This window comes from Myotis yumanensis, unplaced genomic scaffold, assembly GCF_028538775.1.
Source record: "Myotis yumanensis isolate MYYU_CA2020_CCGP unplaced genomic scaffold, mMyoYum1.0.hap1 SCAF_11, whole genome shotgun sequence".
Classification (NCBI taxonomy): domain Eukaryota; kingdom Metazoa; phylum Chordata; class Mammalia; order Chiroptera; family Vespertilionidae; genus Myotis; species Myotis yumanensis.
In genome coordinates this window covers 4350190-4366191 of record NW_027223762.1, presented here as the reverse complement: position 1 = coordinate 4366191, position 16002 = coordinate 4350190, and the positions used below count along the sequence as shown (strand labels likewise).

The window sequence follows — 16002 nt, the reverse complement described above, 5'->3', positions numbered from 1 at the left end:
GGATTTTATGTTCTATGTATATATACTTCATGTGTATTTATGTGTGTTTATGAATTCTCATACATGCCCTACGAAGTAGAGACTATTGTTGTGCCTTGATTTCATCATCTGGAAAGCAGAAACAGCACCAGTCACTTAAGCTAGCTGTTAGGAAATAAAACGCTTTCTTCCTGGCTTCCAAATGCCAGTTCATTTGCTGCTTCAGATGTTTGGTGGCAGGAAAGATCCACGTTGTACATTATTTATTCAGAAGCAACAATAATTTTAACTTTTTTAAAAGTTGTGTCTTTCACTCCTTATTGATCTGGAGGCCAGCACAGTTCTCATTCCGTTTCGTTGTCTCTCGTTAGGGAGGTCATGTACCCGTTGCTGATGCCTGTCATTTGGTCTCTCTCTCTCTACAGTGCGACTGCACTCCGACCGGCTCAGCCTCATCAAGGAGTGCCTTTGCCAGTCCCCCACGTGCTACAAGCAGTCCGCCAAGCTGCTGGGCCTCGCTGAGCTGCTGAGGGTCGCTGGTACGTTCCGAATGCTAAACTGCAGAGTAAGAGGTGTTACTCTCACCACTGTCCTGGGTGGACATCAGAATATATATGTCAGGCTAGCTTCTTTTCTGGGAAGATGGGCATATTACAGAAATGTCACGTGGGCCTCCCCATAGGACTTCTTGAGTGTCCTCTTAACATAATGCCTTTACGACCTTGTCTCAGAAGTCACACACCGTCTTTTCCACTTCACTGTTTGTCAAAGTAAATCGCCAACCAGCCTCCATGCAAGGGGCGGGCATTAAGCTGCATCACTAGAGAGACTCGCATCTGTGGATGTGGTGTAAGTTCCGTTTCATGGACCCAAAGCCTCGTCATGTCCTCATTAGCCTTCTCTGCTTCAGGCCAGACAGCAGTGTTTCCTTCAGCAGCTTCTAGTCCCGCCACCCTCCTGGCTGTTCTCCCTCAGAGTCTTATTTTGTTCTGTTTGGAGCATTTTCCTAGAAATCATTCTTTTCAGGCCTATTTTTGGTTATGCTTTTCCTTTTCATCACCTGCTCAGATGGAACTTTCTAGAATTAAAAGCAGTTTACTATTTCTACTTTGGACTTCAAGGTGACGGACCCATCGTCACATAAAAGTTTACATGAAAACAGCAGTCATGCCCATTTTGCGCTTTTATACTAATCTAAGTTACTCTTACTGTGTCCCTTATGGCGGGACTCTGAATCTCACTTTGCACATGTGGAAACAGGAATAAAGAGGTTAAATAATTTATTCCTTACTTTGAATCCTTTACTCTTACTGTACTTTTCCACCTTTTTAGACGTTGGATGATGGTAATCAGTGGACCCTGACTTAACGTCAGCTGATGAGGGGCTTTCGCTGCACTTCACATTGACACCTGGATTAGTGTCTGTAGCCCAGCCACGCTGCCCAAGGAGAGAAATCACACCTGCCCTCTCACTTGTGATTAGATATTTTGAATAGACGCAAACATTTCAAGAGTATTATCTAGGAAATAGGTTTTCTATTGATTGCGATATGTGCATTTGTTATTGATAAACTTACACACATTGTTCCATTTCCTATATTACATGTTACTGCAGGGGTGGAAGATGTTCCCTTCTTTCCTTCTAATCATTAATTTGACACAAAAAAAGATTAATAGGGGAAACACACATTTCATTTCATTCCTTCCAGAGCCCCATAAAGACATGAGATTCAAAGGCAGTTGAGGCTTCTATGCCATCCTGGGCAGAGGGGAAAGGGTGGGGGATTGGGCTTCCGAGGGGAGGAAGGCCGTTTACAGGATGGTGGGAAGAGCAGGTGTTTGGTGAACAGATGTTTGCCACACCACACAGGTAAGTCCTTCTGATGTCAAAGTCATCTCTGGCAATAGCTCTCTGCCGGGTACAGCACCCTTGTCTATCCAAGTTCTAGGCAGTTAAGGGGGAGGCAGAAGTTCTTCCCGAGTCAGCCTGGTCTTGATGGCCACCAGCACAGTCTAGGGAGGCGTGTTCTAACACGAGTGTGTTGTTCTCATGATAGGAATCCCAGTGCTGGAGCAGCTCTTTTCAGAAGCAGTTTTTAGACGGCCTTGAGCCAGTACTCGCCTTGGATTTTATTTAAACCTGTGAAGCACAGGGAAGGTTCATGGGAACAATTTTAAAGATCATTCAACCCTTTCTATGATATGTTTGCTTTTTCTTTCAACCCATTTTATAGCTTAAAAATGCAAAGACCATATACATATTTTTTCCTGGAAATATTAAAAATAATTTTAAGGTTCTATTACCTCATTAAAATATAAAATATCTTTTTTCTTTTTAGCCTAAATAGATAAATTGTCTTTATTGTAACTTTGAATTATTTGTCTTATAATTGAAAAGTACATTCTGAATTGAATCTGTGCCCATTTCACTGAGGATATTTTTTTTGAGCCTCTGTTCTTTGCAGGACTTGGGCTGGGTCTTTAGGATTCAATACGAAGCAGCCCCTGTCCTTCAGGAGCTTAAATTCTGATAGAAGGTGCAGATTGTTAGAAATATAATGGCAATAAATTGTATTCGGTGAATGGGAAGTAAAGGAACATGTAGGAGGCACACCTAACCATGGATTTTATACGAAGAACGTGTGGAAATGCCCAAGAAGGAAGTGACGTTCAAGCTGACTCCTAAGAATGTTCTTGGGAAAGTGATTTAAGATATCTGTGTTAATATAAGCTGAATTTGGTATAATTTCTTAGTGTCTAGATGTTCACTATGATAAAAGATGAGCACTTCAGTGAAACAATAAAATTATATCTATTTTACTTTGTGTTTAAATTTTTCCCTCCTTATATCTGTCATTTTAAATTATTATTAGAAATAGAACATTCAAAGGGCAACATACAAAAGTGAAATTTGTAGCAAGAAGCTTAGAATCCAAGGAAGTTTAGAGCCCAATTTTCCTCCACGCCCTTGGGTTGGGGTGGTGGTCTGGCTGCTGTTAATCACGATTGCTCCGGAGACAGACCTAAGTCGATGATTCATAAGTAGGTTAGAAAGTAAAAGTTGCTGTGACCTTTTGTCCTATCATCTTTTAAAATCAGTTCCATCTTGACTTTTTATTTTCAAATTACTTTGAGAGATGGGTTCGTGAGCTCATTTATGAATTGATGCTGCGAAACCATGAAGTCATTTGTATGTGTTTACAGGTGAAGACCCAGAAGAAAGGCGTGGCCAGGTTCTGATCCTTCTGGTTGAGCAAGCGCTCCGTTTCCATGACTACAAAGCAGCCAGTGTGCACTGTCAGGAGCTGATGGCCGCAGGTGAGCTAGGCCACCCTTAGCACTTTGCTCATATCCCCTTTAGGCAATGCCAGTGGCAGGGTCTGTTCTGAGATCAGCTGGCCTGATGGGAGTATCTGTGAGCACTGATAGGTGCGTACGCCATGTGCTTGTGTATGTATCTAAATTCTTTAATGGACTCAGAGCTTGTATTGTATCTGAGATTTTGGTTGCTTTCCATTCCCCATTAAAACAGCCTCATAAGTTTAAGAACAAGTTTATGTAAAACATAGTGTCTTTTTATGTATTTGTTATTTAAAAGTAAGTCTAAGTTTTCAAAGTATCTACCATTTGTGACTATATAGTTAATATTTCTATTCTTTAAATTTTTTTTAGAAGGTGGGATAGAGCTTTTTAAACAGATATTGAGAAATTGGGAAGTAGTTTGAAACCCTTAAGTTTTGGATATTAAAATTCTAATTCAGGTCTGTGGAGGATAGGCAGGTGTTATTGTAGAATAGTTTCTCTAATAAACAGCAGCACATTCCCCAGTGGTATCGTCTTATGCCGGGCTCTGCACTGAATGACCGACTTTTGCAGCAATGCCTGACTATATGGAAGCCCAAGCGCATCTCTCACTCCATCTGTGCTTTCGCAGCCAGCGGTTAAAGTGCATTGCCTCACTCTGTGATAATTCACAGAGCCGTGCACCTATGACTTGTGCACCTTTGGTATGTATTCTGTTAAAATGTTATTTTGCCACTTGTTAAAAATGATAAGGAAGACTTTATTCAGGGCTTGTGCAATGGATGTTGAGGCTGTTGCAATAGGGGAGAGAGACCGAGCTGAACTCTGAATGTAAAAAAGACAACTGGGGGTGTATAGCCGAGGAACAGAGTGAGCGGGGCAGTGGATATGAAACATGGCTGCAATGACACATCGAGGGGAGTGGCGTTCTTGCCGACCCATCATGGCCGGTTCTTGCTAAAGGCAGGGCTGGGCAGTCAGATGTCAAGGGTGAAGGGTAAGGAATTTGGCCAGATGTCCAGGGTGGTTAGTGATCAAGGGTGACCTGACTTAGCAGGATTCTTGCTGAAACTGGGTTCTGCGGGCTCTGCAGGCTCAGCAGGGACTGGGCCGAGCGGGAGGCCTGGTCGGGACAAGGTTCAGAGGAGCCTGACTGTGGTTGAGTCAAGGAGAGAGTTGCTGTCAGTCCAGCTGTGACATGCCTGACACGGGGAAATCTCACGGTTTACAATCTCAGCATTAGAAAGGTATTTTCATAAAAGAGCCATGTTCTGTAATATTAACCAAGTGATTTTGCAACATTAAGTTTAAAATAATTGTGGTTTTCTGGAAAACCATTGTTGTATTGCTCTAAAATTGTTTACTTAGAGAGCTTTATAATAATTTCATTCCCGTTAGTGGTGGTACCTGGCTTAAGTTTTACTTTACATATTTATAGAAATTGTTTTAGGCGGGAGCCTTTGTACTTAGAGAAAAAACGCTACTTTCAAACTGGAACTCCTTGGAGTAAGAATAAAAGTGTGCAATAAAAGAATAAAAGGGCTGACTGCGCTCCTGGCTCGCTCCTTGGATCTCTGTCTTCGATAAAGCGAACGAGTCTGTGGAGCTGTCTAGAATAATTTCTGTTCCTAGCACTTTGCAGTTTACAAAGTACTTTTAAATACAAGTGTCATTTAATCATTCCAACAGCCCAACGAGGAAGGCATTATTGTCTCATCGTCGTAGTAGAGGAAGTGTGATTAGTTGAACTTTCTCCAGCTCACACAAGTGTATGGAGCAGGCTCGGGCCAAAGCCGTACGTTTTCTGAATGCACACATCCAGGTTTTCTGGTTTTTGTTTTTAAGTATTTTAGAGAGGAAGGGAGAGGGAGAGAGAGGTAGAAACATCAATGATGGGAGAGAAATCATCAATGGCTGCCTCCTGCACGCCCCCTACTGGGGATCGAGCCTGAAACCTGGGCATGTGCCCTGACTAGAAATTGAACCATGACCTCCTGGTTCATAGGTCGATGCTCAACCACTGAGCCATGCTGATCGGGCCAGACTTCCTGCTTTTTACTCAAAATCCAAGTAGATTATTTACAGTCATTGTCAGGCAATCTGAAACTTAACAGAGTTGACCAGAAACCCGTGTCTGGAGTGGCGCTGAACAGTTGGCCGATAAACCAGCATACTGCTCCTGTTCTGTCCTGTCCTGGTGTGCTTCTGGTTCTATAAAATTAGCATCACCACGGACTATGGTCCTGCTCTGGTGACACAAGACTTGAGCAGAAAGCCATTGACACTCTCATGTGAGATTGGAGAGTTTTCTCTTTTAAAGTCAGTGTGATTTTTCTTGTTAACTCTGCAGGTTATTCTAAAAGTTGGGATGTTTGCAGCCAGCTAGGACAATCAGAAGGGTACCAGGACTTGGCCACTCGTCAGGAGCTCATGGCTTTCGCGCTAACGCATTGTCCTCCCGGCATCATTGAGCCCCTGTTGGCAGCTAGCAGCTCCCTGCAGACAGAAGTAAGTGCTTCCAACACTGGGGATCTGAACTGTGTGAAGGGCGTTTTTTGGGGTGTAGGGTGTGGATCTTAGGTTTGTGGTCATTTTAAGAAATAAAATAAGCATTTTAATTTAGGGAAGAAAAATAGCTTGTTACTCATGTGAAAAGGAATTTGAAGATATCAGGGTATAAAACAGTGTTGTTTGCTTTATTGTAGCCAGGAAGAAAAAATACAAAGCAGGTGAGAGAAAAATAGAAATTAATATCAAGAAATAAATTATTGAATACAGTGGGAAAAGTTAGTGTTGTCAAGAATAAAACATAAGACGTGGTCATGTAAAATATATTCAGAACCCAGTGGTGGCACCATCCCTTAGTGGTCCTTAGTGGCTGGGGAGTGGGCTGGGGCGGGGGTGAGTTTCCTAACACCCGCGGGGAGTTCTGCGTAAGGGAGGAGAGTGCTCCCGGGGACAGTTTCTGTGCTAAAGTGGCCTCGTGCTAAACAGAAGGTGGGCAGGAGGCAGCCAGGAAAACGTGCTAAACAGAGGAAGAGGCTCTGGAATTCCCGCGCGCATGTCCTATTCGTTCATCGTACATCGGGCTTCTCACTTGATTCCACCTCTGAAATGGTGGGGTCCTTGTGAAGCCGTCCCGAGGGCCGTAGTCCCGCTCCCCAGACTGTTCAGGAGGAAGCAGGCCTCGTCTCCTCCAGGGAGAGCTTTCAGATGTCCACCTGCACTGTGAGGAGAAGCAAGTTTAAAACACATTTCTTTATCATGTGTCTTGTTCTTTTTTCAGATTCTTTACCAAAGGGTGAATTTCCAGATCCACCGGGAAGGAGAGGAGAGCGTCAGTGCTGCGCCGCCATTACTTAGCAAAGCGCCGCAGGAGGTGAGCTGGTGTTGGGGGGCAGGGTTTGGAAGGTGCCTGGACCCGTTTTTATACCATTGCGTTTGCAAGAGTCACCCGTGCTGTTACATGCTGAGTGTGATTTCTTGTTACTGCTGTATAGGAATTAATGCATGTGCACATGTGACAGTTTCTCCGTCTGATGCTGATTGACGTTGGTTTCAACTTTAGCTTCTAAGAACGATGCTGCAGCATCACTGTGTGTGTCTCTGGTGTGCACGAGCATACCTTTCTTCCTTTCTGGCTAAAGTGGCCTCATGCTAAACAGAGGGTGGGCAGGAGGCAGCCAGGAAAACGTGGCCTGGAGGTGTGTGCTGCCAGCTTGTGCCATGCTCAGCCTCTGTGGACACTCGCCAGTGGCTTCCCACAGGGTCTCGCCCATGGCACCCTGACCGCAGCGTTTGAGAGTGCCATTGACTGCAGGCCACCTCCCTGGGTGGCTGGTTTTTAAAACTTAGCCTATTCTCTTGAGTGTCTGCTGACATCTTGTGATTTTGATTTGCATTTTTCTCATTACTAATGAGGTGGAGTTATCTTAGGAGAGATCCTGTTTTGAGAGGTACCTGTTTGATACTTTTGCCCATTTTTTATTGGCTTTTCCCCCCTTTTCCCTTTTCCTCATTGAGATCCTCAGGAATAAAATTTGTATGAACCAATTAAGGAGGAGTATATACCCACTGACACCTCTTTTCTATCAGTCAGTGTTTGCTGCCTGGAATTTAGCTTTCCATTACTGTTCTAGCAACCTCAAACTGGCATTTCTTTAGGTCGAAGTTTCTGATATTCTAATGAGATAACAGATGATAATCCTTTTTACATATTGGTTTTCCACAGGATTCCTTTAATTAATAAGCTTCACTTTCAAAGTGTAAAATGTCATTCATTTTTCCATTAACTATTTTGGAAGACAATTGGCTGTATTCATTTTGCCAACTCATCTCCAGTTGTATGCTATATAGTGTATAGGTACTTCTAAAAGTCTGATGCAAAGCTTCAGTTCTTGATGGTTAAGCTTTTTCTCAGAGTGAAATAAGTATAGCTACCTTGTTTCCATAATTCTTTTATATTAAATCTCACAAACATACATTGAATGTACACGTGTGTCCCCAGTTCAGTGCTAAGTGAGTTGAGGCCTCAGAGTTACCTCTAATGGGACTTTTGCTATTAAGGAGTTTTCTCCCCATCTCCCCGTGATGATGGCTCCAGGAAAGCTCTGACCCACGGAACTTGCTCAGTGAGGGGACTGTGTTGTCTACACTGTCCAGCAGGTACCAGTAGTCTCGGGTAGCTCCTGAGTACTTGAAATGTGACTAGTGCAACTGAGGAATCAATGTGACGTTTTATTTGATTTTAATCACATTAAATTTAAATAGCCACACAAGGCCACTGGCTACCAGACTAGACACCCCAGTTGTGGAAGATCAGCCTCGAGGTGGAGTTTTGTGTTCTGCCGTCAGCACCGCAGACAGCGGACTTTTCTTGTGTACGCGTGTGCACTCCTCTGGATGGAAGCCACAGCATTTCCCTGGTGCCTGGGCCGGTGTGGATACTTTTTGTCATTTGGCACGTTTTGACTTAGAGTTTTACTGATTGGTTTCTGTTGGGTTTTCCGCACTGGATGTGAATGCACTTGTGTTTCCTTCATGGGAATCAGAACAGTTCTTACATTGGCTGATGGTTATGAAATGATGTATGTTTAGGAGTTGGCACTTTTTACCATCTTTTGAGGGCTAGTGGAAGACCTCCTTTTAGTGACATATTCTTTATTCCACATTTTGCATCTTTTGAGTAGAATCCTTTCCTACTGGTCCAGCATATCCCACATTTTGTTTGTCTCTTCAGCCTCCTCTCCTCTCCTGCCTTCCGGACTCGTGCTGTGTTCCGGTCACAGTGACTGTACCACCGTTCTCCGAGTAGGTGCCATCACACCTTCGGTGTTCGAGTTCCCTCCCTGCCCGCACTGCTCTCCTGTCTTGTCTCTGGTCACCCATCTAAAGTATCATCTACTTTGAAAAGTTCTCTTTGCCCCACATTCGCCCATCACTGCGTCAGCGTGGAGTGGTCTGTATGGCATTGTCTGGTAACTGCAAGTGTGTCAGTTTTCTCTGGGTTCTCTCCATGGAGTGCTGGTCATGTGGTGAATGCCAGAAAACGTTTGGTAAAGCTCTGGGGAGACTCCCACTGCCGAGCATTAGTCTGTGGTAAAGTGAATTAGAAAGTACACTTCGGCCTAAAAACTAAAAGGAATTTCCTGTTTAACTCATCTGCATGTGGTGCGGTCCTGGGATCCTGTTAGGTTTTAGCCATTGTAAGGGGCGCCGATTTCTCTGTTCAGTGCACAACTGCAAAGTGTGTCTGCTGAGTTCAGCTCCGAAGCTCATTCTGAATCTCCATCCTTCTTTATAAACCCATCAAAAGCCTCTGAGACGCCTGGGTTTCCTATTTTCTGCTTCTACGATGAATGAGAAAGTGTTGGCCTGACCCCGTGGTGGTTTCTTTGGAGTAGGACACGCTGTGTTACCGCAAATGGGTGCGTGTTTCTCCATTAGACTCTCTTTGTAAATGCAGGAGACCCGCAGTCCTTTACATCTTCTGCTTAGCAAGGAAAAGGGATTCTTTCAAAACGATTGTCTCTCCCACCTTTTTTTTTTTAGCTCCTTCAAAGCCATCCTGTCTTCCTTTGTCCTCTTCCTGCAGCTGTGATACATCTAGATCTCGTGAAGTGCTAATCCAAACCCTCAGCGAGCACATTATGGCTTTGATTCATGAAGCACATTTCAGAATATTATAGCTGCTATTATTAGATTAAAATACAGTGCCCAGCTCTGCGATGCCGCGGTTACACATTAAGAGATATAATAACCACATTAAATTACAACTCGTAAATGAGAGCTGACTGGATGTGTAATCTGCTTAATGCTCAAGACTTTCATTACTGAGTTGTGGAAATCGTGATTTTTATTTATACATCCCAGCAAAGTAAAGATGTAATTGCTGTGCTGTAAGTAGCATTTGCATTAGTACCACTGTGGCCTACAAGGGTGAAGATATTGCCTGTTGTCCCTGTGAACAAGATATTTGTTATAAATAGAACAAAATGCATTGGGAAAAACCACCAAAATTACAGTTTTCCAGTTTCTTATTAACGTTGGTTATTATGTTTTTTAGATGTAACAGTATTCTACCACTTAGACTATATTAACATTTTGTTTAGCTAGTGTTCCTTACGTTACTTAGCCAATGGTGTTTTCCCCAGATGAATCTAATTAGAGCTGGAAATGGATAATATACAAGGTGCCCATTAAAAAATCATTTTCACAGTGGGAAAACTTGTTCTGAATATTTTAAGTGGCTACAGATTGATACAACTGGACAAATTAATGTTTAGAGCCGGGCCTGGACTCTAAGCAAGGAGCTATTTTGAATTTATGAAAGGATAGATTAGAAATACCATTTAAATAAAGGAGCACAATGGACGTTGTATTTTAATACCATGGGCAATCCTTTCCTGTTCCACTCACCAGTTGGTAGATATTTGGATTGTTTCCACTTTTGAGCTCTCATGAGTAATGTTGCTGTGAATGTGACTGTACTGTCTTTGGAAATAGGTTTTGATGTCTAGGTACCTGGGAACAGAGGTGCTGCGGGGTGTGGTATAGATTTGTAGAAACTGCCCATTGTTTTCCGGCTGCAGCATTTCACTTTCCCACCAGGAACCATCAAGGTCCCAGTTTCTCCACATCCTTCCTCATCAGCACTTGCTGTGGAAGGGCTGTTGGATGAAAGTCATTCTTACGGATGTGTGTGGTAACTCATTCTTATTTTGGCATGCAGCATGCATTTAAAAAAGTATTGTTATTGATTTCAGAGAGGAAAGGAGAGGGAGAGAGAGAGAGAAACATCGATGAGAGAGAATCATTGACTGGCTGCCTCCTGCACACCCCCTACTGGGGATCGAACCCACTACCCGGGCATGTGTCCTTGACCGGAATGGAACCTTGGACCGTTGAGTCCACAGGCTGACACTCTATCCACTGAGCCAAACTGGCTAGGGCCAGCATGCATTTTTGAAATAATTGCAATGAGCATCTTTTCATGTGCTTCTTGGCAATCCTATGCCTTCTTTGGTGAAATGGCCATACATATTTTACCCATTTTACAACTGGGTTATTTGTGTGTCCTTATGACTAAGCTGTAAGAGGGTTTTTTTGCTTTTAATTCTGGATACAAGTCCTTTATTAGATGTACTAGTATGAGTGGAAATGTATTTCTCGGTGTTTGCCTTGACGTTTTCCTTTCTTAATGGTGATGTGTGAAGTACAAGATTTTAAGTTGCTGCCCTGCCCTCAATCAGTATTTGCTTTCACCGCTCGCTCGTAAGGAAGCTGTGCCCAGCGCATGGTGTGAAGATTCACTCCTGTGCGTTCTTCTACGAGTCTTAGAGCTTCCTCTTTCATGTTATTGACAGGTCAGTAACAGTAAGAAACCACTTTTTATGTGAAAAAAGTACAGGCTTAAAGAATGTCCACATGCCCAAACATGTGTTTAGAACTGGACCTCATGCCCTACACAAAAATTGACTCAACAGGGTCTTATCTGTTTTGCTTTCTTTTATGTTTCATGATCGCTTGTTCCTTCTTAAAGGATGTTGAATCTCATATATAGTATGCACAAAGACACAAATTAATATTTTGAAGCTTTAAATGAAATAATTTAGTCTGAAGTGGGTTTTTGATACTATTACTGCTTTACTGTCTTTTCGTGTGTGTGTGTGTGTGTGTGTGTGTGTGTTAGAATTTTGGTTTGAAGGCTCATTTTGGGTCATCTCATTCAGTTAATTTTTATCTTCGCAGACCTATGTACGGATTCATATTTTTGTGGTTTCCCTCCCTCAATCCCATGGTGCTTTCCTGCAGAGCCCTGTGCTGTGGTGGCTTTCAGATGGGACTCTTCCCGCCGCAGTGTTGAGAATGTGGGAAATACGGACTGGGAGCCAGTGAGGGATTTGGGCAGTTCCTTAGGCCCTGGCTTTGTTCTCTGCCTCCCAAGGCCACAGCTTCATAATGTAAATGCATAGCCCCAGTCAGTGCCTGCCCTTGGTCTCCCTTCACAGGGGTCCTTTTGATTCATAATTCCCTGAAAGGGGCACCTGGCAGCCACTGGCACCTCTGATTTCTGACTCTCAAAATGTTGAATTCCGTTGGCTTTGAGCATCTTCTGACTCTTTTTTTATTATTCAGTATTTTGGAGCATCCTGAGCATATTGAGACATGAACTCATTGTTCCATCTTGACTGTAATTCGTAATGTTTTCTTTAATTACAAACATAGTACAGGCTTTTATTTTAACAACCCATTTAAGGGGAGGCAGGGGTTCAGGTAAGTAACATTATCTGGCATATTTTATTTCTTAAAAGTAAAAAAAAAGATGTGAAACATCTGCGATAGAATCCTCACATTTGTTAACTTTTGATAAGAAGTACATGGAGATTTGTGATAACTATGGTCTTTCTGCTTTTTTAAAATATACAAGTAATTTCATCAACAATACTTGCTCCACAAAGATGCCAGTCCTCTTGGCCTTCTTGCCTTTCCGTAACCCTTCCCAACCCCTCCCGCCTGTGCTCTCCCTGGAGTGCCCTCCCAGATAAGCTGTGGCTTGTCCTCTCGCTTCCTCCAAGTCTCTGCTCAAATAGCTCCTCCCGGAGAGCTCCCCTGCCCCCTCCAGCTCCAGGCCACTTTCACTTCTCGCGGACTCTATCGTTTATCTGATGCACTTCTCGGACACGCTTTCTGGTTATTTTCTGCCTGTCTCCTCGGGCAGTGTGAGCTCTTTGTGGCAGGAACCATGTGTTTTTCACTGCTTGGTTTTCAGCCTGTAGAACAGTGTCTGTCACTGTTATGTTTGATGTCATAAATATTTGCTGAAGAATCCATGCGTAAAATAAATGAGGAAGGTAAGATGTGGATGCGATGGGTGAGGATAAATTCTGTCATTACACGGGGAGGAGCATTTGAATGGGGCCCAGTTTGATAAGTTCTCAGTTCATTGGTGCAATAAGGGGTTGCCTTTGTTTCCCAATGTGCTGTGAGTTTCTTCTGAGCAGGGAACATGTCTTAATTGTCATGGTAACCCTGTTGCCTGGCACTGGGTCTCAAACATTGTACACATGCCAGAAATATATGTTCAGTCAACTTGTTTTGTGGATATGTTAGCTGTGATGTCCCAGAAACCTGCATTTTAAAAGATGGCCCAGATAAGAGTCCTGGAAGAAGACCAGGTATTTACATCTCAAAGGTCCAGGGCAAGCTCCCCTAGAAGGACTTACCTGTAAGTCAATATCTACTAGTATAAGCCCTTTATCTGTAAGCCCTTCGAGAGGAATTAAACTTTGGGAAGGTAGAAGGAATGGGAGGGCTTTGAATTGTTCATGAAGCCACACCTCTAGCCCCGGAAAGACTTCTTTGGTGGAACAGGACAGTTGTTTTTAATACCTCAGAATTGGGTTGCCACTTAAATGCTGGCAAAGGGCTGACAATCCATGCACCTGTTTTTGGAATGTTTCTTTCCATCTGGGTGCATTCTCATTCTGCCAGACTTTGTAGTGGAGGAGGGTTTCTAAGGCGGGGGCTGTGAGCGTAGTGTAGCAGTCGCAGAAGGGTTTAGTTTGCGGGTGGTACATAGCTTAGGTCATCCCTGAGGACCATAAAGGCGTGGGTATGTGGGCCTTCGTCCATATTCCTCGGGAACAGCAGAATATGTCTGGTTGTAAGATAGTATTAAAATGACTGGTGCCATTGATGGCTAAACCTCACTGTCACCGTTTATATTGGGACCAGGCTGTGTTGGAAAACAAGATTAGCCTCTTTTTCTTGAGGGACTTAGGGTTAAATTTCTCCCAGTTGGCAACTACACACTTCAAAGATGGTATCCCGAGGCACTGTGGACTGGTTACCCAACTGCAACAGACAGATATGTAACAAGCCGAAGGTTAGAGGCATCTCTGCAAGTCCCAGAGCCACCCAGGGGGTGGAGTGATCATCCCCTGCGGAGGGCAGCCTTACCCACAGCCACAGAGGCCGGCCACTCTGACGGATGTACCCCGGTCAGACAGGTGGCCTGCACTTCCCATGCGGAATGACCGTGGCCCTTGTCCCCAAGCAGGGCGTCCCTCACTTGATGACCCCTGGCCTGAGCCGGCCTCCGGAGGTCCCCTTCATGACTTGCTGTAAGATGAGTGCCTAGTGCAGCCGTGGGCAAACTACGGCCTGCGGGCCGGATCCGGCCCGTTTGAAATGAATAAAACCAAAAAAAAAAAAAAAAAAAAGACCGTACCCTTTTATGTAATGATGTTTACTTTGAATTTATATTAGTTCACACAAACACTCCATCCATGCTTTTGTTCTGGCCCTCCGGTCCAGTTTAAGAACCCATTGTGGCCCTCGAGTCAAAAAGTTTGCCCACCCCTGGCCTAGTGCCTCGGTCGCCTCGGTGGGAAACCTGTCCTGTATCTGCCTTCATTTTTCCGGCTGTTGACCACTGCCCTGCCTGTGTTTCCAGCAGCCCCGGTCATTTAGCCCTCGCGGGGAGAGGGCAGTTGCCCCATGGAGGGAAACAAAGAGCTCCATTTTGGCCATCTTGTTGATATCACTTTTAGTTAAATCTTCCAATTTCTCTAAGTAAGTGCAAGTAAAGGTGTCCTATTACTAGTAATTTTATATCTGCGGGAGTATTAATGGGACTGTGGACTGGGAGTTGTTGGCCTTGGAGGCACATTTCCCGTGGTAATTTTGGTTTTGCCGTGAGATCTGCAGATTTATATTGCGTAGTGGTTTGAAATGTGCTGCTTACAGGTTGAGCTTCAAGGGGCTCTCACCTCCTGAGTTGCTTGAACCCTCTTATGTGACTTGGTTTCTCTCCCTGCTGTCTAATGCAACCGTGAGGACTCGGGGGCGAGGTGACCAGCCTTTATGTGCGTGTCCCCAGACGAGTCAGTTATTTGGTTACAGTTGTGCTGGAATTTCCTCTGGGGCTCCTGCTTGTCCCGAGGGCTACCTCCTCACACCTCCACATACGTACTTCCTCACCTAAGAATACCCGACGTTTGGGCTTGAAGGGAGTAAATGCCCCTTATCTTTGGAGCTGAATAAGTTCAGGATCTCATTTATCTAGCAAAAGGTTTTGTTCAGACTCTTCGAGAGCAAATCCAATTGAAAACGCAAAGTTAAATCCACCCATCAATCTTTTCTCCTGTCCTGAGTGTATCAAGTCTTATCTTTAGCCGGGGTATCTCAACCCTTAACCTTCAGTTCCACCTCAGGAATTTTTTTCTTTAAACAGCTCAGATAAAGTCAGGGCCTCTTACCTTAAAACAGGGAGGTCTGGAATTCCACCAAAAACTTACCCATCTTCACCAAAGTTCGATGCAAAGCAAGGAGCTGGTGGGGCACACGTGGCTTCTGCTGGTACCTCGCACGAAAGTGGTCCTGGCGGGCTTCCTGGAATCTTGCTGCACTACCCCAATCAGTGTTGACATAAGAAAAGTCCAAACTGAGAAGGGCGATAAAGCAGTGAGTCATGGCACCAGATGTGAGCAGCTTTGTTGGCTCTCGGTTCTTGAGTTTGGCAAAGAAAGAATTCAGAGCTAAGAACTCTAGTGCCAAAGGAAGTTTATTTAGCAAGCAAAGTGAAACTGCGCTCAAGGAGGATTCGAGCGGCTGCTCCGAGAGCTGTCTTGCCTCTTAGGAAGAAAGTCACAGAGCTGCGTGCGCCGTCTCGGTTTCCCCATCCTGCTTGCCAGGGGATTTCCTTAGCTTCTCACTGTCCTGCCTCAGATACCTTTAGCAGTAGGGATTTAAAAATTGGGCATAGAAAAAGAAAATAAAAATATACTTCATATACCTCTATTTTTTCTAACTGCAGGTCTCTTAATCTCGGTCCAGCCAAGAATGCTAAGCGATCCAAGAAGGTTTTGATCTCTAAAGCCTCTAAAATAGTGAGACAATTTTGGTGAGAGTGTATTTGTGACTCTGTGTGTTCATATGTGTGCATATGCATGGGTATTCAGTTTTCTGGGGAAAGAACTTACAGGTTTTATTAGAAATGTGTAGGGGTTCGTGACTCCCATAGGGAGCACTTCTAAAATAGAGCCTGGCCTGTGAGTTAGCAGAAGAATTGAAGCAGTCACTTTGGAGTGATTTACTCCATGGGGTATTTTTCCTGACAGATACTTCTTCTGACAGTGGCATCGCTGGTAACCAAGGTTGCATTCTTAATATTTGAGTTCAGGATGAAATTTGCTCTCAGTGTCAGGTGCAGGTGGA

At 44.0% G+C, this 16002-nt stretch overlaps 1 protein-coding gene across 2 annotated transcripts in view; it reads left to right on the top strand.

Annotated features, from left to right (window-relative positions):
• Window positions 1–16002, top strand: part of NBAS (NBAS subunit of NRZ tethering complex) — a 196778-nt gene that overhangs the window by 113604 nt on the left and 67172 nt on the right. For both annotated transcript variants that reach the window (XM_070428703.1, XM_070428702.1), the window contains 4 exons: window positions 405–518; window positions 3184–3297; window positions 5633–5790; window positions 6569–6661. In XM_070428703.1, coding sequence (XP_070284804.1) covers window positions 405–518; window positions 3184–3297; window positions 5633–5790; window positions 6569–6661 — 479 coding nt within the window. The remainder of the gene's footprint in view (window positions 1–404; window positions 519–3183; window positions 3298–5632; window positions 5791–6568; window positions 6662–16002) is intronic.